At 46.1% G+C, this 19,209-nt stretch overlaps 1 protein-coding gene and 1 long non-coding RNA gene across 3 annotated transcripts in view; one reads left to right on the forward strand and one right to left on the reverse strand.

The window, feature by feature from the left end:
• Positions 1-4,626, reverse strand: part of ATP6AP2 (ATPase H+ transporting accessory protein 2) — a 38,554-nt gene extending 33,928 nt beyond the window's left edge. Inside the window, exon 1 of the mRNA XM_068269858.1 lies at positions 4,453-4,626. Coding sequence (XP_068125959.1) covers positions 4,453-4,495 — 43 coding nt within the window. The 5' untranslated portion in view covers positions 4,496-4,626. The remainder of the gene's footprint in view (positions 1-4,452) is intronic.
• A 67-nt stretch (positions 4,627-4,693) lies between these two features.
• Positions 4,694-19,209, forward strand: part of LOC137544522 (uncharacterized) — a 97,970-nt gene continuing 83,454 nt past the window's right edge. Inside the window, exon 1 of one of the 2 annotated variants that reach the window (XR_011025893.1) lies at positions 4,694-4,777. This is a non-coding gene — a long non-coding RNA (uncharacterized lncRNA). Of the gene's footprint in view, positions 4,807-19,209 lie in introns of both variants that reach the window. The other variant, XR_011025892.1, reaches the window with a different exon arrangement.

The following is a 19,209-nucleotide window of genomic DNA, read 5'->3' on the forward strand; positions in this document are numbered from 1 at the left end:
TGCCATTAATCCTTACAATGCATACAGCCAAAATGAAAGCACATAGGCTTTTCTCAACAAGAGTGGAATTTTCTATTAAGCTACATAAACACACTAGATTTTTACCACCTGGGCCAATCATTTGCTAAAGGGCAACTGTAACAAGAGGGATATGGAGGCTGCAATCTTTATTTCCTTTTAAACAATACCAGTTGCTTGGCAGCCCTGCTAGTCTATTTGGCTGCAGTAGTGTCTGAATCACACCAGAAACAAGCATGCAGCTAATCTTGTCAGATCTGACAATAATGTCAGAAACACTTGATCTGCATATGCTTGTTCAGAGTCTGTGGCTAAAAGTATTGGAGGCAGAGGATCAGCAGGGCGGCCAGGCAACTGGTATTGTTTAAAAGGAAATAAATATGGCTGCCTCCATATTACTCTTGAACAGTTGTCGTTTAACATCTCACAAGTGTACAAATTTCCTCCCCTATATTGGTGGCCTCCTCTTCCGCAATGCATAATACCTAGCCAGCTAGTACTACTTCACTTCCTACTGCAAGACGGTACTGGGATGTCTCCGCTTGTTCTCCCTCTCTATAGGGTCTAGTGCAGAGATGTTGAACTCCAGTCCTCAAGGGCCGAGGTCCTCACACATTTTTTGGCACAGCTCAAATTCATTGATAGGACTGAATCAGCAAAGGTGGTGTTCCTCAAGTAGAACATACGGTATATATCCATTCTCAGTCTGTCCTGAACACTGGCATGAATATGGCCCTCAAGGACTGGAGCTCGACATCTGTGGTCTAGTGTGTTGCTTGCCACCAAGTTAGGCAGCACATTTATACACTGATCAGGGGAAAGCCCCCCTGTGTACAATTTCTGGATTGGTAATAAATGATACACCAGCTTTAGCCTGCTAGTCACAGCAAAAGAATGTTCACTACAAAAGATGCATTTATAACAATACAACTTTATAGTCAATTCTAATGATTAGTTGTGACACAGTACTTATTTCAGTACTGCAACTGACTGACTTCCTTATAGGAATTCAAATTTGAAAAGCAAGAGGGGGAGGGAGACTACTCCATGTATTGCTAAATTTTACCATAGTAAAAAAGGAACTTGAGCAGAAGCTTATGACACACACTGCCATTTTCCATTCTTGCTAAAATCAAAAGAGGTTACTGGTTCATTTTTTAATTATCTGTGATTTTCTACTATACCAAGCAATAAGTAAAGCTACATACAGGCATTCAATGTTTATCTTAACTTTTTATTTAGAGCAACAGTTTTAAAATAAGCACTACTCAGCTGGCATTGTGAACTGTTCAAACAGGGGGGGAGGGAAAGACGCGTAACAGGCACTACGCTGCAGAAACTTCCTTTAAGGGTCCTTTCACACTGTTCACATCTGTTGCGTTGCAGAATAAATCTGCGTTAGCTCATTGCCATACAATTCTATGGGCCTGTTCAAATCTCTGCCACGTTACAGATTGCGTTATTTTAGCTCACTACATGTAGGCTTTGAATTAATGTCTATGTGTGTGAACTCAATTTTTGCTGGAAATATAAAATTGGAATACAGTGACATGACTGGGCAGATTGCTGGAGAAAAGGCCACCTGTACACATGTTATATTTCTAACCAAAACAATCAGGAATTATTGCTATGGCAAATGGAAATATAAAGTGTGCATATACAGGTTTCGTCCCATGACTTCTTATTCAGTTTATCAATTAAGCACTGTTCTTTAAAGGGGAACTGAAGAGAAAGGTATACGGTGGCTGCCATTTTCATTTGCTTTTAAGCAATACCAGTTGCCTGGCAGCCCTGCTGATCTTCTGCCTCCAATACTATTAGCCATAACCCCTAAACAAGCATGCAGCAGATGAGGTGTTTCAGACTTTAAAGTAATATCTGACAAGACTAGCTGCATGCTTGTTTCTGGTGTTATTCAGATACTACTGCAGAGAAATAGACCAGCAGGGCTGCCAGGCGACTGGTATTGATTAACCACTTGACACCTGAGGCATTTTTCCTCTTGTGGACCAGAGCAATTTTCACCTGTCAGCGCTCCTCCCTTTCTTTTACCAATAACTTAATCACTACTAATCACAGCGCAATGATCTATATCTTGTTTTTCTTGCCACCAATTAGGCTTTCTTTGGGTGTACAGTATGCCAAGAATTATTTTATCCTAAATGCATTTTAACATGAATAATAAGAAAAAAAAATTATAAAATGCATTATTTTTCCGTTTTTGACCATTATAGTGTTAAAATAAAACATTCTACTGTGGATAAAAGCCACACATTTTATGTGCCCTTTTGTCCCGGTTATTGCAACGTTCAAAAAATTTCCCTAGTACAATGTATGGCGCCAATATTTCATTTGGAAATAAAGGTGCATTTTTTCAATTTTGCGTCCATCACTAATTACAAGCCCATAAATTAAAAATTAATAGTAATATACTGCCTTGACATAAATTTTTAAAAAGTTCAGTCCCTAAGGTAACTACTTATATTTTTTTTTTTTTGATGAAATTTTTTTTCCTCCTTTTATAAATAAAAAAAAAAGTTTGGGTATTATGGGAGGGTGTGGGAGGGAAATAGTTAATTATATCAGTCAGTGTGGGGATTTTTATTAAATAAAATGCAATTTTGGTGCAATATACTATTTGGCCACAAGATGTCCTCAGTCGTCATTTCCGATTCACGTACGTAAGCACGTGAATCGGAAGTAATCCGTGGCTGTGTAACACAGGAAGATACAATGAATGCCGGCGTCTCGTAGACGCTGGTATTCATTGAATCGGGGACTTAGATTTATGAATGGGACCTGCGGTCCCATTCATTAACTTCCCCTCTAAGCGGCGGTAACGGCGGTGCGCGCGCACGCGCGAACGGGAGCGAGCGGCGGCTGCATGCCGCTGCAGACTTGTTTTCACGGCCCTGCTGCATCCTGTCTTTTTTAAAGGGCCGTGAATATACTGCACGGCATGCAGCAAGTAGTTAAAAGGAAATAAATATGGCAGCCTCCGTATACCTCTTACTTCAGTTCCCCTTTAAAAGGAAAGCAAAAACCAGTGACATTCTACAAGGAAATATAATGCAGTGTTTTTGACTATATTACTATAAATGTCAAGAATCCCAGCCAGGGCACTATCTGCACAGAGTTTGTATGTTCTCCCCATGTCTGCGTGGATTTCCTCCGTGCACTACAGTTTACTCCCAGATCTCCCCCATCAAAAAACAAAGAGATAATAGGCTTTCCCCTAAAATTTGGCCCTACATTAAGATACATATACTACACGATACATACATACATAGACATATGACTATGGTAGGGATTAGACTGTGAGCCCCTTAACACAGTTAAGTGAGATCACAATATAACTCTGTACAGTGCTGCAGAAAATGTCAGTGTTGTATGGATACTAAATAATAATAAAAAAAATTATATTACAGCATATACTCCTTTTTATAATTGGTAATTAACAATTTGGCAATCCTGTGCCATCACCAGGACAAAACGATCCCCCAGTCCTCTGCCGTGGCTTGCTTCCGGTATTTGCAACTTTAATGCTGCAAGCCACTACATCTGCATACTGCGCTTGCTCAGGAAGCTCCTGGCGATGTCAGCGGGAGTGGGAACTCGCACAGGCACAGTGCAGTGTTCTCCACAGGCTCTTTTAGCCAGGTGCTCCACCCGGCTAGATTTGGTGACCACCCGGCTGTCATCGGCTCACCTCCTCCTATGCTGTAAGCAGAGTTGCCCTACATTTTCATCTCGACCCACCCGGCTACTTTTTCATGCCACCCGGCTACTATTTCATGCCACCCCGCTGGAAAAAAAATTCTGGGAAGAACACTGCAGTGGCTTACAACATTAGTTGCAAATATCGGAAACAAGCCGCGGCGGGGGACCAGGGGATTGTTTTGTCTGGGCACAGGATGTCGGCAGGGGAGGGGGCTTGTGGTAGAAGCCCCAGGTACGTTTTTTTTCCCTCAATACAGAATTCCTTTAAGCTTATTCAAATGTATGGCCTGGGACAAATCAAGTATTCCTATACTCAACATACATCACCCAGTGGTACGTGCGTTCAAAATCTGCACTATAGATAATAATATTGTATATTATAAGATTATCTAAACTAGAACGCCACCAATTCGATATCAGTTCCAGCACTCGTTTGTTTGCATGTCCCTGCCTTTCCAAGTGATCACACCATGTAACTTTAAGATACAGTGTCAAAGAAGGCTACTTATTTATTTTAACGCAGTTGTATATTTTATTACATATGTTGTAATATCAGCATAATAACGAGAATGGCAAAGAAGATCCGATATAAAAAAAAATAGGATTTACAGGAACATGGATAGAATAAGCCATATAACATGGGACAGCATCCTCTAGTCAGCTGACTGAATGGGAGGAGGTAGTGCGATTGAATCAGATTTTCTTGGTAATTACCTGCTATGAAGACAGCGAGAAGTGCCAGTGTTGGACGCATCATAGAGGCCGCCGTTTTATAACAATACAGTTAACGGCGATTGCTGAAAGCTACCGTTGATCAGCAAAGCATCACCCGAATGCAGAAAAATTCCGGACGTCTTCCTGGACAGACACAGAGCAGCGACCAATCACCGTTCGCCTGAGTGTGCAGCTCCGCCCATACTCTGCTCACATGACACGCAGCAAGGGCGGAAATGCAGCGTGATTGGTAGTTGAGGTGTCTTCTATGTGATGGCGGAGACTGGTTGAGGAGGAAGTGATCACGTGAAGCTGTGAAATGGAGGTTGAGTGTACAGACATTACCTCGGCAATGCAACATTCTTAGCTGATTTAGTTCGCATGTCTATAGTTATTTAGCTCTTAGATGAGAGGCGTAATGATTGATAGCTGGGTTTTAACGAAGGAATTAGGGCTCTCTTCCACTACTCAAGATTTTCGTTTTGTTAGTGTTTCGCCGATCCCAATAGCACTTCAGGGCTGTTTCACACCAAAAGCAATGTGAACTTGAAGGCAAATTTGGAGAAAAACAGTGTAATTTAATAAATTAATGTGTTAGTTTATAGTTACCTCAGTAGTTCACCTTGGAGCTTGCAGAAAAAGGTTTGTTAAATAGATTTGTGCGGTTTGTGTAGGAGCATGGCTGCACCGTGCAAGCTGACCTGCGTGTACACACAGCTCCGTGCTGCTGTCCTGGCCCTCAGTGTACCTGCAGTCATTCACAAAGAGTAGCTTGGCCATGGAGAAGAAGAGGGTCCTGGTGACCAGTGGTGGGCTCCAGAAGGATTGGAGAAGGATCCAGAGGCTTCCATCTGATGAAGTAATTAACTAACTGTTTAATATGACAGGCTTGCTTTAAAGCAGTGGTTCTCAACCTTTTCAGCATGTGTACAACTTTGTGAGTCATCCCTAGGCAAATGTACCCCCTAGCGAATGAGGCCCTGTGGCAAAAAAAAAAGTGGGCATGGCCATTACATTACGTGGGTGGAGCCAAATACAAGCGAAATACAGGTAGTCCCTGGTTAACAAATGAGATAAGCACTGTGTCCATTGTTACCCCAAATCCATTATCTTTTGTCCCCCTCTGTTCTCCCTATGCCTTTTTTGGCCCCCTCTGTGCCACCTCAGTTTGTGCCTCATTTGTCTCCCTCTGTGTCACCTCATCTCCCCATATTATCTCTGTTCTCCATGTGCCTCTTTTGACACATTCTGTGTCACCTCTGTTCCCCCTGTGCCTATTTTCTCCCCCTCTGTTCCCCCGTCCCTCTTTTGTCCCCCTGTGTCACCTCTTGACCCATTGTCCTAGCTAGGTATAGGTGCCCCCCATATAGGTATCCAAGTATAGGTTCCCCAGAATAGGTTAGCAAGGTACAGGTGCCCCCAGTATAGGTAGTGAGCTATATGTGCCCCAGTATAAGTAGCCAGGTACAGATGCCATAGTGTAGGCAGAGAGCTATAGGTGCTCCAGTATAGATAGCCAGGTAGTGCCCCAGTATAAACTTACATAGCTCCATTCCCACACAGACTCCTCGCTGGGCTCTCCTCTCACCGGGCTCTCCTCCTTGCCGCGTATTCCCTCTATGGTTACTTCAGGAACCAACTCTGACGTCATGAGAGGCTGCTGGGGACCCATGGCGACAGGACACGAGGCAGCGCCAAGAGAAGAGCCCGGCGACATGAGTCCACGCCGGAACGGAGCTAAGTAAGTTGCTGCGCCCCTTGCCACCGATATATGGCCTGCCCTGCCTGACACTTCTCTCCTGGGGGCGAGAGCCACCATTTTGTCTGCGGCCCCAGGGGCATCCCCTGACAGGTGCCGATGTACTCACAGTAGAGATGGGAAGTTCGGATCTTTTCAATGATCTGGATGATTCGAATCGGATCATTGAAAAGATCCGGATCTTTGATCCGAATCTCGGATCATTTTACTACCGAAGCATTCGGGGGTGAAATGAACAGCAGGACAGGTCTGTGGACAGGAGAAGGGGAGGGGGGAGGACACACAGAGAAGGGGAGAAGATGAACAGAGGGCAGGGAGTGGACAGAGATGGGAGGAGGGACGAGCAGAGAGCAGAAATGTTTGCACACAATACCCACATGCTGCAATCATATGCTTTACATGTATTTCACCTATATGCTCATCTGTGTCGCACAGTGAAAGAAAGCATTCCCCAAGCATTCCCAGAAGTGAAGTGTAGCTGTTTAGAGCAGAGTGCAGGAGGATCGTATTGCGCTGCAATCACAGTGCCTGCAAAGTTACTGAGCTGTGCTGAGCTGAGCCAAAAGCTTCCAATGTGTTCACTGTGCACAACTACGGAACAGCAGACAGCCTATAATCAGCAGCACGTTATAGCCAGTATGTGTGCTCTACACATATCTGGCAGTGGCACCCATGTCCCCTCTCTCTCATCTACCTGTCCCTGCAAGGCTGGCTCCCCTCCAACAGCGATCCATCTCTGCTCTGCTTCCAGGACCCCCAGGATACCGCTGAGAGGGGGGGGGGGGGGTGTTGCTCCTGGCCCCGCCCCTTTTGCGATCCGAATCACTCATTTTGATGATTCGGATGATTCGACTCACAAAATAGATTCGGATCAAAGATCCGAATCGTTCATGATCCGGACAACACTAACCCACAGGGGTCGTCTGCGCACCCCAGGTTGAGAAATACTGCTTTAAAGGATACCTTGGCAATATATATATTTTTAAAGGACACCTAATGTGTGTGTGGTGAGTTGTGCAGATGCTTACCGCATATGGGGCCACCGGAAAGAGCCGTTGCAAGGTGCCCAAGCGGACATACTGCGTACACGCAGCGTACTATGTTCAGGTCGCGGGGCACACGGACCAGGAAGTGCTGAATTTAGATAATTACCAGAGAACGGAGAGAGATTCCAGGGCATGGGAGGTGCGGTCTGCATCTGCACAACTCCCCACACACACGTTAGGCATCCTGTTTTTTCTGGGGCTTTTACCAGCCCCCTGCAGCTGCCCTGTGCCCGTGCCGTCATAGAACGATTTTCCGGCCCCTGCAGTGAGTTTCCTTTTTTTTTTTTTTTTAATGTTCATTAAAGTTCACCTTTATGCCACTCTTCTGCCACACCTCTAATCATGCCCCGGCGACACCCCTAGTCATGCATACCATAAAGATTTCATAAGAAAAATATGTTTTATAATTTAAACCACACTGGTCCTTTCTATCCTGGTTAACCACTTAGGTCTATCTGTACGCATATATCTGTCCAGATAGCCTTCCTCCCTACGTCCTCCAGGACGGCCCCCTGAGATTGTGTAAGTCTCCCCTCCCAAAATTGGAAACACCTGAAAAGAATTAAAAGCAATTAGTATAAATCCCTCCCCCGCACAATCTCCTCCAGTTTTTTGTTCGTTTCCTGGACTCCCACATGGAAGCACCTACAAGATTGTTCCTGGTGGTAGGGGAGCTTGTTGGCACCTACTAGTCAAACCCAGGTTTCAGGGATATTTATACAGAGGTGGCGGTTGGGTCTGTGCTGGGCGCGACCTGCATAGTGGGGACCGGGCAGTAAGTACCTTGAGCCACTATTGGGAGCGGAGGGAGTCGGAGGACTCCGTCTATCTTCACCGCTGCTTCTGTCGGCATGGCGGCTGGTGGGCGTGCATCACTTCCGCATGGAGGCGGAAGTTCTGGTACTCTCACGTCGGATGTGACGCAAGGGGCAGAGCGGCGCGTAAGGATGACGTCAGTCGTGCGCGGCCGCTCCACGAGGCAGATAAAGGGCGGCCTTAAAACATCATGGCGTGTCTGCGGAAGCCGGAGGTCTGTCGGTGGCTGACGCATCTCCCAAAGGACGTGGATCGCACTCCCTTGTGTTTGCCTGCCAGTCTTTTTCGCGCACCACCAGCACGCCGTGCAGTCTGCATTGGGCAGACGATCTCTGAGGGGCCATGCAGCAGTCAGGGGAGCCCTCGTCAGAGACACAGCAGACTCCTTCGGCTGATACCTCGGAGCAGACAGGTCCTCAGCAGCCGGTAAGGTGTTGGAATATAGTGTTATATAACCCGTTGGTGGTGCACTGATTTCGGTAACCTGACGTGCTGGGGTACTATTATTACTGTTTTTTCAGAAGCCACTGAAGAGCACCAGCAAGTCTAATAAATGTGCTAAATGTGGATCTAGGTTACCTGAGGGGTCAGCTAAAACCTTATGTTTAGACTGCTACAACAAATCTAAGGCACCTAAACCTGAGAGCGCTACTATTGCGTTATTAGATTTAATGAAATCTATGAAGCAGGAGTTAGCTACGACCTTTTCGGCATTTAGAGCAGCTTTACCTCCTTGTCCAGTTCAGATGTTGCCTTTGCCACAGCCTCCTGCTGTGTTACCCCCCGTACCTGCTCCCCAGCCTATGGTGGTTACCTCTCAGGCTCAGATCCCTCAGACGAGCTCTGTTGTGGAGCCGCAAGCACCAGTCCAGCCAATAGCCCCGGGGGGTGCGGCACCTCTTTCCCATCCAATGGGGGTGGGGGAGACATCTTCCTTATCCTTAGAGGATATTTCTGAGGAGTCGGAAGATGGAGAATTAATTGAATCAGAGGGTTCCGATCAATTAGGGACTAGGATGCCTAGATACTTGTTTAATGCCGAGGACACCTCTGAACTCCTAAAGGCAGTTTATGACTCGGAACAGATTGAAGAGCCTAAATCTGCACCTACACCCCAGGACGATATTTATAGGGGTCTTGAGGATCGGGGATCGAGAGTCTTTCCAGTCCATAGAGCTATTAAAAGTGTGATTTCCGCTCAGTGGAAGGAGCCTGAGGGTAGACTATTTGTACCCAGGTCATTCAAACGCCGGTTTCCCTTTAATTTAGAGGAGCATGAATCGTTATTTAAATGTCCTCGACTGGATGCTCCTCTTTCCCAATATTCAAAGGATACAGATTTATCCTTTGAGGATATGGGGTCTTTAAAGGACCCTATGGATAGGAAGGCTGAGGTTCTGCTTAAAAGAGCTTGGGACTCAACTTCTTTTTCCTTCAAACCTGCTATTTCATCAGTCTGTGTTACCCGTAATCTTGATAAGTGGGTTCGGGGGCTACAGAGACGTCTAGAGGAGGGTACACCGCATGCAGAAATTCTAGAGAGTTTACCGGTGATTATCAAATCAGTAGCATTTCTGGCAGACGCCGCTACGGAATCCCTCAGAGCGGCTGCAAAGACGGCTGCGTTGATCAATTCAACACGCAGGGCTGTTTGGTTAAATGCCTGGGAGGGGGACATTGCTTCCAAACAAAAGCTCTGTGGAATGACTTTCCAGGGAGATTTATTGTTTGGGAAAGATTTGGACTCAGTTTTGGAAAGATCTTCGGACAAAACGAAGAAGTTTCCAGATAAGAAGAAAAAGACCAAGCGGTCCTTTCGGACTAAAAAGCCCTTCTTTCGGCAGGATCAGGCCAATAGGGGGCAAAGACAAAATAAGAGATGGACCTATAACGCAGGTAGAGGTAGACCATTCCTCTTCAACAGGCCCCAACCATCTACTGCAGTTTCCACATCTAAACCCTCAAAATGACGTTCAGATTCCGGTAGGGGGGAGGCTGCTTCATTTCTTCCCAGCTTGGAAGGAAATAACACAGAACGAATTTATTTTAAACATCATCCAGCGAGGTTACAAGATAGAATTTGTATCCCCTCCTCCCTCCCGGTTTACGATCACGTCAATGCCCAAGGACACAGTCAGGACGGCAGCATTGATGGACTCAATTTCCTCTCTACTACAGAAGAACGTCATCTCTCCAGTTCCGAATCAGGAACGAGAGATGGGGTTCTACTCCAAAGTATTTTTGATTCAGAAGCAGTCAGGGAAATTCCGTATGATTTTGAATTTAAAGCCCCTGAACCCTTACATTGTGGAGAGGAAGTTCAGAATGGAGAGCATAGCCTCTGTGAGAAATCTGATGTCGCCGGGATCCTTCCTGGCGACAGTAGATCTGGAGGATGCCTACCTCCATGTTCCCATTCACCCGTCCTTCCACAAGTTTCTAAGATTTGCGATTCAGGCGGGAGATTCAGTATGTCACTTTCAATACCGGGCCCTTCCGTTCGGGATTTCGTCGGCCCCGAGAATTTTCACAAAGGTGGTAGCAGAGGTTATGGCCTTCCTACATCTCCACAATGTAAGGGTTCTACCTTATTTGGACGATTTTCTGTTTATGGCCGAATCAAGGGAAACCTTGCTAGAGCAGCTAGGTTTTTCTCTTCGGATACTAAACAGGCTGGGATGGATAGTAAGCAACGACAAATCCCACTTAGAACCTGTACAGAGCCTAATCTTCTTAGGACTAAGGTGGGACACGACGGTCAGGCGTGTTTTTCTACCGCAGGAGAAAATAGTCAGACTGATATCAGAGGTGCAGGAGATCAGATTGGATCCCTTTGTTCCTCTCAGAAGAGTAGTTTCATTACTGGGTCTGATGTCATCTGCCTTCCCGGCAGTGGAATGGGCTCAGGCCCATTCTCGAGAGCTTCAGTCCTGGTTCCTAACAAATTGGGACAGGAATCATCAGTCACTAGACAGGAGGACAACGGTTTCAGCACAGGTACTGACTTCGTTACTTTGGTGGACTCAACCAGTAAAATTGAATCAGGGACGCAAGTGGTCCCAGGAGCTACCATTAAAATTGTACACAGATGCCAGCGCCTGGGGCTGGGGTGCGCACTGCCTAGGTCACCAAGTTCAGGGAACTTGGGATCAGCAGATGATCTGCAGGTCCTCCAATTACAAGGAGCTCAGAGCAATTCTGCTCGGTCTCCAGGGCCTTCATCAGATTATTGCCAACTCGGAAGTCCTGGTCTTCTCGGACAATTTCGTGTCGGTCTGTTACGTCAGGAAACAGGGGGGCACCAGAGTACCAGTTCTTCAGGACCTGACGTCACAGATCATGACATGGTCAGAGACCAATTTAGAATCCATATCAGCAGTCCACATTCAGGGGGTCCTCAACAGGCGGGCAGATGCCCTAAGCAGACAGTGGATGGAGGAATCAGAATGGGAACTCAATCCGAAAATCTTTCGGGAGATCACAGAAAGGTGGGGGATTCCTGTTCTCGATTTATTTGCCAATCCAGAAAACGCAAAAGTGGAAGATTTTTGTACCCTGGATCCTTCCTCTTCAATAAGCAGGATAGATGCTCTGTCAATTCCTTGGCCAGAGGGTCTACTCTATGCGTTTCCCCCGTTCAAGTTAATTCCGAGGGTCCTCAGAAAGATTCAGATGGAGAGGGCGGAGGTGATAATGATTGCCCCCTGGTGGCCAAGGAGAGCTTGGTTTCCCCTACTTCAATCCTTAGTGATCAAAGGTCCCTGGCATCTGCAGGGCAGACAGGACCTACTCTTGCAGAACGGACAGGCTCACCCAGATCCTCAATTCCTAAACCTGACTGCGTGGATCCTGAGGAGCAGATGTTAAGAGATCAGGGTTTCTCTACGGAAGTAGTTAAGACGCTATTAGCCTGTAGGAAACCCACTACTAGAAGGAAGTATAACAGAGTTTGGTTTACTTTCTCTTCCTGGAAACAGAAAGATGTTTCCAGGTCAGATAGCATCCGTTCAGTTTTAGAGTTTTTGCAGCATGGAGTTCAGTTGGGTCTAACAGTTAGCACTCTAAGGGCTCAGGTATCGGCACTCTCTGTTTTTCTTTCCAGACGACTGTCTGCCAACATTTATGTTAAGAATTTTTTAAAGTCAGTTGAACGTTCTCAACCAATCCCTCAGAAGTTAGTCCCTCCTTGGGATCTGTCTTTTGTTTTGGATTTTTTGACCTCCGAAAGGTTTGAACCGTTAGATTCGGTTCCATTGAAATTTCTTACGCTTAAAGTTGCGTTTCTGATTGCCGTTACTTCAGCCCGCAGGGTTGGTGATATCCAAGCATTATCAATAAAGGACCCATATATGGTGATTCACTCAGACAAAATTATTTTTAAGTTGGATCCGGCTTACTTGCCAAAGGTGGCTACAACCTTTCATAGAACCCAGGATATTATTCTTCCTTCATTTATATCTAATCCTCAAAATAAGGAAAGGAGGTTGAGCACTCTGGATGTCAGAAGAGCTGTTTTAATTTACTTAGACAGGACCAGAGAATGGAGGAATTCCACCAATCTCTTGGTAGCATTCGGGGGTGCGAAAAAAAGGGGTCCATGTTTCTAGGACCACGGTGTCAAGGTGGATTAAGCAAGTAATATCTTTAGCTTATTCAGAGGCTCAATTACAGGTGCCTGGCCACATTACAGCACATTCAACTAGATCTTTGTCAACATCATGGGCAGAGAGATCGGGAGCCTCCCTGGAACAGATATGTCGAGCAGCGACCTGGTCTAGCCACTCTACCTTTGTCAGGCATTATAGAGTCGAGCTCCTGTCCAGCCAGGACCAAGCCTTTGGTCGAAAGGTTCTTCAAGCTGTTATCCCACCCTAAGGTAAATCTTTCTCGCTAGATCTCAGGGGGCCGTCCTGGAGGACGTAGGGAGGAAGTGCCGGCTGCTTACCTGGTAGCAGTGTTCCGGCGAGTCCTCCAGGACGGCCGCCTAGTTCCCGGCCCTATTAATATATTATGTTTATGTTATTGGGTTTGTGGAAGTTGTCTCTCTCTTCATTAAAACTGGAGGAGATTGTGCGGGGGAGGGATTTATACTAATTGCTTTTAATTCTTTTCAGGTGTTTCCAATTTTGGGAGGGGAGACTTACACAATCTCAGGGGGCCGTCCTGGAGGACTCGCCGGAACACTGCTACCAGGTAAGCAGCCGGCACTTTCCTGCTGCCGCCGAGCCGGGTGCCCTCCCACTGCCTTCCGCTGCTCCGGAGATCAATGAACGGGAACAAACAAGATATAGATCATTTCAGTGTGATATGTAGTGATAAAGTTATCGGTGATGAATGGGAGGTGAAAGTTGCTTGGATGCATAAGGTAAAACAACACTGTAGGCTGACGTGGTTAATTTTCTTTCATATTAAGGCTGATTCACACTGCAAGAGCTTTTAAAGCGCTGGTGATTTGTAAAGCTCTTGCCAATGCAATGCTATGAGGGATTTTTCCATAATGACATTGCTCCAGTGAGAACACACACAGGATTACATTAGCAAGAGATTTTAAAATTTCAAGCGCTTAGAAAAGTGTTTGTAGTGTGAACCAGCCCTAACATTTGACTATAAGAAATATATCAATTTAAAGGATGGAAATAAAGTTTATAGTCAATTTAGCACATTTTTTAATAGAAAAATATGTATATACATTGTATATCAGTCCTGAAAGAGGGACATATGAAGACAGAGGGGATGGAATCCAAAAGAGGGACAGTTTGGAGCTATGGGAGAGGTAGGTTAGTGGGCATGGACATGATGGGGCGGAGGTAATTAGTGTAACAGTAAGTCAAAGGTAGTGAGCCCAAGTTTCCTCCCAAAACAGGCCCAACAAGTGACCCTAAGGGCCCTTTTCCACTAGCGCGTTTGCGCTAGCTGAATCGCAAAACCGCAAACCGCTAGCGATTTTACAATCGCTACGGTTTGCTTTTTAACATAGGAATCGCGGTAGGTCATTTCCACTACCGCGCTTCGTTTTTTACTTGATCGCGATCGCGCCGCGGAGCGACTTTTGCCGCGATTTTGCTATGCAGTGCATAGCAAAATCGCGGCCGCAAACGTCGGGAAAACGGCGGAATTGCGATTCAGCAATCGCTAGTGTTCAGCGCGAACGCTAGCGACTGCTAGTGGAAAAGGGCCCTAAGGCTACTTGCACACCAAGAGGTGCTATGTTAAAGAGACACTGAAGCGGAAAAAAAATTATGATATTATGATTTGTATGTGTAGCACAGCTAAGAAATAAAACATTAAGATCAGATACATCAGTGTAATTGTTCTAGTACAGGAAGAGTTAAGAAACTCCAGTTGTTATCTCTATGCAAACAAGCCATTAATCTCTATGACTTTCAAAGTCGTGGAGAGGGCTGTTATCTGACTTTTATTATCTCAAGTGTTTTCTTTTGCTCTGCCAGATGAGAGGTCATTAGTTCACAGACTGCTCTGAAAGAATCATTTTGAATGCTGAATGTTGTGTAATCTGCACATATTAGAGAGTGATGTAATGTTAGAAAAACACTATATACCTGAAAATAAAAATATGAGAATATTTTCTTTGCTGCTAATCTTCTAGTAATTATTCATAGTGCACAACCAATTCATTACATCATATTTTTTTCTTCGCTTCAGTGTCTCTTTAAGGTCGCATAACGTGCACCTAACGCAAGGCCTGGTGCTCTTCGATGTGGACGTCAGAGTGAGCCGCGTTGTGCAGCTCACTCTGGCGTCCGTGATGCGTACTCTTGGACGCTTGCGGCATCACGTGGTCCCGCCGGCCAATCGCCGCACAGAGCGGCCGCACCAGGAAGTAAACACTGCACGTCACAACGTGCAGTGAATATTAATTAGCCATGTGCCTGGCCGCTCTCCGCTCCTCCCCAACATGACTGAGCATCTGCAAACAGTCTAACGCGGCTTAAGCCGCTGTAACGCCGTAGCATGCTGCACTTTCGGAAGAACGTGCAGCGTTACATGTAACGCAACGTGGGCAGTGTGAACAGCCCACTTGTGTTACATTGCTGTGCGTTGGGAGAGCGTTACAGGCTGCACTAACGTGCGCCTGTAACGTCCCTGTGTGTAAGCAGCCTAAAGGTAATTAGACAACATTCCCCAAACACATAAGAAAGCAGTGTTTCCCCCATGATGTGGTGAAACTGGAGTTTCGCATCATGGTTGTGCACAGGATAAATATGCAGAAACTGGGTGATGCTATCATGTCAATCTGGACCAAAATCTCTGAGGAATGCCATTAAGAATAAGGCAGTTCTGGAGGCAATAAGAGGTCAAACTTAGTACTAGCAAGACGTTCCTAATAAAGTGGCCTGCAAAATATATACATTTTCCTGTGTTTCTTTTGGTTTATTTAGTAGCATACAATTTAGTAATAATAGGCCTCCAAAATGTCAAATGCTGCATCAATAACCCTAAAGTAGCAAATTAAGCCTCCATGACAATTACTAAAAGCCGCAAATGTTCTCTCTGACTCAGACGTGCCAAATCTTACCTCCGACCCATGAAATGCAGCAAACGTTAACTCCAACATATTTCAAATGCATATACTGTACATTACCCCACATATATGAAATGCAGCAAATGTTACATCAGACATACCGTATATATTTGAGTATAAGCTGAGTTTTTTAGACCAAAAAAGTGTCTCAAAAGTGGTTGGTCTCTGCTTATACTCAAGTCTGTTGCTGAGCTGTAATGGCTGTGTCATCTCCCCCCCCCCCCCCCCCTCCTCCTGCCATGCGCAGAGCGCTGTTGGCCCAGTCTTGTTGTCAAAGAGCCAGATTTACATGGCTGTGTGTTGCCGCGCTGCACACCCACAGAATATGAGTACTTGTGTATACCTGTGTCCGTCTGTACCCCCGCATGCATGCAGAGCGATACCTGGGAGAAAAGTATGCATTAAGGACTTGCTGTTTTTTCTGCCACTTGGTCTCTGAATCTGTCCGTCCCCTTCGCATATGCAGTGCTCTTTAATTACCGGTCCGCGCCGTTGTATCCTCCCTAGGCATATCGTAATTACAAGTCCGCTCCGCCGACTCCTCTATAGCTGAAATCAGTTTCAGTTTGTCACGTTAGTTGCAGTCTCATCTCGCGAAGCTATGATGCCATCTAGTGGCCACTGCTTGGATGATAACGAGGAGACCACTGCTGACTTTGGCTATCGAGGATGCGGCATGTTTCGGTAATTGGCATCTGGGACTAATGAAGTATTAGGTGACACCTGATCTGTGGAAACACTAATCAAAGAAAGATTAAAAGCCCCCGCCCTCCCCTACACCTCAGTTCAGCAGTGTTTCCACCTGGTAAACACACTAAGAAGGTATCAACTTCCTGGGCTGAGAGGGCTGGAGCAGCCATTCAACAGATCTGTCACGTGGCAACTTGGTCAAATGCATCTACTTTTATCAAGCATTATAGAGTGATTGTGTTATCACAGGACCAGTCGTTTGACAGAAAGGTGCTCCAGGCTGTAATCCCTCCCTAGGTGAGTCTTGTTCAGACTTTATCTCTTCAATGGTCCCAGATGGCAATTAGAGAGAGACCCCGGTTAAGCTACGTACTCACGTCTGACTTTATCAAACTACCGGTCGTCAGACCCTCCCACGGGGCGGCCGTTCTGCTGGCAGTTTGCCGGTGTGTACAGTTTGTCGTCAGGCTGATGAGGCTGGTTTTGACTGATCCGCTTGGCGGATCGGTCAAAAGCAGTCTTATCAGCCTGCCGACAGACTGTACACACCAGAAACTGTCGTCAGAACGGCTGCACCGCGGGTGGGTCTGACGACCGGTAGTTTGTTAAAGTCAGACGTGTGTACAAACCTTTAGACCTACCCGTAACAGAGTTTCTAAGGAGGGAGTGTCTATTTTTTTCCTACATTTTGGTGTTTCTTTTGCTGAATACTTTCTGATGCACTGAGGTGTAGCAGAGGACGGGGGCTTTTAATCTTTCTTTGATTTGATTAGTGTTTCCACATATCAGGTGTGACCTTATACTTCACTGTACCCAGCCGCCCCAAACTCTGTTACCAGTAGGTCTAACCGGAGTCTTTTGTAATATAACTGTTATAAATATACATTGCCCTACAGAGGATGACTAAGACACAAAATAATCTTGTCAAAGGCTGGAGCAGGTCTACCACAGCAGTTCTAAAAAAAAAAAAGACATGATAATTGTATTTGGTAATTTAATGAAAATGAATGCTAAAATTGGGTCGGAGCCAGAATAAAGAGAAATAATAGGTACCCATTGTCTACCATGAAGAAACAAATGAGAATAAAGAAAAACTAATAGGCAAAGCAACTAAGAACATGATACTATTAAATGTACCTGCCTTTTACATCTGTATATGCTTAAAGAAAATCTGTAACAAAAAAACGTCCCCTGGGGGGTACTCCCCTCGGGTGGGGGAAGCCTCCGGATCCTATTGAGGCTTCCCCCGTCCTCCTTCGGTCCCATGGTGGCGGCGAAAATCCTTCCGGAGCGGCGGCGATATAAATATTTACCTCCGTGGCTCCAGCGCAGGCGCAGTATCCGCTCTTCCCAAGGAGATAGGCGCAAGTCGCCTGCGCAGTAGAGCGGACCCGACGGAGATCGGCTATTTCCACCTATCTCCGTCAGAAGAGCCGAAACAGCGCCCCCGCTGGAGCCTGGAAAGGTAAGTATTGAACAGGCTGTCGGATTTGTCGCGCCGGCTTTAAAGGGCCGCAGCGAGACCCCCGTGGGACAGAGGAGGACGGGGGAAGCCTCATTAGGATCCGGAGGCTTCCCCCTCCTGAGGTGAGTACCCCACAGGGGACATTTTTCTCGTTACAGTGTCTCTTTAACCACTTCAGCCTTTAGTGTTTTTTTTTTCACCTTATGCATCTGAGCAATTTTCACCTCCCATTCATTCACCAATAACTTTATCACTAATTATCACAATGAAATAATTAATCTATCTTTTTTTTCCGCCACCAATCAGGCTTTCTTTGGGTGGTACATTTTGCTAAGAAATATTTTATTCTAAATGCATTTTAACGGGAATATTAAGAGAAAAATGGAAAAAAATTCATGATTTGTCAATTTTCGGCCATTATAGCTTTAAAATAATACATGCTACCATAATTAAAACCCATGTATTTTATTTGCCCATTTGTCCCGGTTATTACACCATTTAAATTATGTCCCTATCACATTGTATGGCGCCAATATTTTATTTGGAAGTAAAGGTGCATTTTTTCAGTTTTGCGTAAATCACTATTTACAAGCTTATACCGTGTTTTCCGCCGTATAAGACGCACTTTTTCTCCCCCAAAAATGGGGAGAAAAAGTCACTGCGTCTTATACGGCAAAGGCAGGGAATCCCCGAGTTACGATCGCCCGCCGTTACAAACCGCCGACCCGCCGCATCGGATTCCCTGCATAATCCCAGCCGAATGTCTGGTGTGCCGTGTCCCCCCTTCTCTTACCTATGTGGCCGCTTTGACAAGCCCCGTATATTTGTCTCAGCTTATGTGTATAAAGTCTTTCCTTGCGTCGTGTGGCTCGCCCGCTTTGTCCCGCCCCCCCGTCGGTGTCTCCCCGTGCCTGTTAAATGTAGTTCTAGACAGCGTATCTTACTACATCCACGCTGCCTGGGGATCGCCGATGTCCTCACTTCTTGCTCTAGTGACCGGCGCTTGTGGAGATGATGTCATATACACAAGCGCCGGTCACTAGAGCAAGAAGTGAGGACATCGGCGATCCCCAGGCAGCGTGGATGTAGTAAGATACGCTGTCTAGAACTACATTTAACAGGCACGGGGAGACACCGACGGGGGGCGGGACAAAGCGGGCGGCCACACGACGCAAGGAAAGACTTTATACACATAAGCTGAGACAAATATACGGGGCTTGTCAAAGCGGCCACATAGGTAAGAGAAGGGGGGACATTAATACACCAGCGGAGACAGAGAGACCACACAGGCAGGCGAGGGGACATGTAATATGCAGGGAAATACAGGAGGCTGGACAGAGGCTACACAGGGGTCAGGAGGGGGGCACCAAGGACACCTGGGGAACAGAAGCTGGACAGAGCAGCCACACAGTGGGCAGAAGGGGGACACCCAGCGACA

This window comes from Hyperolius riggenbachi, chromosome 2, assembly GCF_040937935.1.
Source record: "Hyperolius riggenbachi isolate aHypRig1 chromosome 2, aHypRig1.pri, whole genome shotgun sequence".
Lineage (NCBI taxonomy): Eukaryota > Metazoa > Chordata > Amphibia > Anura > Hyperoliidae > Hyperolius > Hyperolius riggenbachi.